This window comes from Belonocnema kinseyi, chromosome 4 (assembly GCF_010883055.1).
Source record: "Belonocnema kinseyi isolate 2016_QV_RU_SX_M_011 chromosome 4, B_treatae_v1, whole genome shotgun sequence".
Lineage (NCBI taxonomy): Eukaryota > Metazoa > Arthropoda > Insecta > Hymenoptera > Cynipidae > Belonocnema > Belonocnema kinseyi.
Genome location: NC_046660.1, coordinates 39,193,311 through 39,194,766, shown reverse-complemented (window position 1 = coordinate 39,194,766; position 1,456 = coordinate 39,193,311). Strand labels below are relative to the sequence as shown.

The window sequence follows — 1,456 nt, the reverse complement described above, 5'->3', positions numbered from 1 at the left end:
CACAGGTCAGATTTCCTTCATGAAAATATCTTTAAAACCTTTATAATTTCATGATTTTGAATATGATACGTATTTATAAATTATTAAGGGCTGTATTAATGAAATGTTCTATTATCCATTTTAGTCCCCACTATGATTTATTTGATTCGAGGCATACATTTTAGAAGTCGTGACCACTATGACAAAAATTTTAACAAATAATTTGAGTTATTATGAAAAATTTCCAACATGAAAAATCTTAAGAGAAACAGAGATATTTTTAAAACCGCAATTTTGAATTCCTGAACTCTAATTATATCAGAATATGTTAAAAAATTGAACTTCACAAAATTTCTGTCGTTACAAAGTCTCCTTTATAAGGAGACAATTTTCAATAATTTTATTTAAAAATGTTCGAAATTCGCAGAACATAGATGGACATAAGGGTAGAAAAACTACAACCATTTTTATTTCAATGATCCATTAAAACCGTTTTTATTTACCTATCATATTACATTAAACGTTGGAAGTGAAGGGTGTGTTTAGTAGAAATAATTCTTTTTGTGCAAAAACATCGATCTTAACGAAAGTAACTTATTTTGTGTTTCACGAAACACAATTTTCACATTCGTGAAAGAAATATTCGTATCATAAAATTCAAGTTCACCAAGCATATTTATGTTTATACCAATATCCTTTTACCATATCACTCGCCTTTTCGGCAATCATAATAACAGGAGCATTAGTGTTTCCTCTAACAATATCCGGCATGACAGAAGCATCAATTACTCGTAAATTTTTAATACCACGAACACGTAATGTAGGATCAACAACCGCTTCTGGATCTTCGTTAGGACCCATTTTGCAAGTCCCAGCAGGATGATATAAGGTTTGAGTATATTGTCTTATTGCACATATCCAATATGCTTCAGTATTGAATTGGAATGCAGCACAAGCAGGCAAAGGCGTTTCATTGAGCTTGAAGTTATTCTGCCTAAACGCTGGGGTATTAAATAATCCGAGGCTAATTCGGACACCTTCAAGCATTACTTTCATGTCTAAATCCGCTGTGAAATATCTTGCTTGAATTACAGGTGCACCCCAGATTGGATCAGTGTCATTGAGTTTGACAAATCCTTTACTTTTCGGTTTTAATAGAGTAGGCCAGATAAAAAATTGTTTGTAGTAAACAACATTATTGGCATCAGCTACAAACTGCAATTGTAAATCCGGTGCTATCGGACTTGTTTCATACCTTGTTTTAAAAAATGCAGTCATCGCAGAGACACCTGTTGTAGAATATGGACCTCTATGCGTTGAGAGATAATAATTCAAATCATCTAGCCTTTGTGGGCAAATAGTACTTCTGTCTCTGACCTGGCAAGGTATTCCCTTGACAGTCACGTGATCTTGAAGATTATGACCGACAGCTAAATTTTGTATTACATGGATACCATGTTTCTGAAGCTCATAAGAT

At 33.2% G+C, this 1,456-nt stretch overlaps 1 protein-coding gene across 1 annotated transcript in view; it reads right to left on the bottom strand.

Annotated features, from left to right (window-relative positions):
• Window positions 1–642: 642 nt before the first annotated feature.
• LOC117170850 (glucose dehydrogenase [FAD, quinone]-like) overlaps window positions 643–1,456 on the bottom strand; it is a 5,711-nt gene continuing 4,897 nt past the window's right edge. The window contains exon 6 of the mRNA XM_033357894.1: window positions 643–1,436. Coding sequence (XP_033213785.1) covers window positions 643–1,436 — 794 coding nt within the window. The remainder of the gene's footprint in view (window positions 1,437–1,456) is intronic.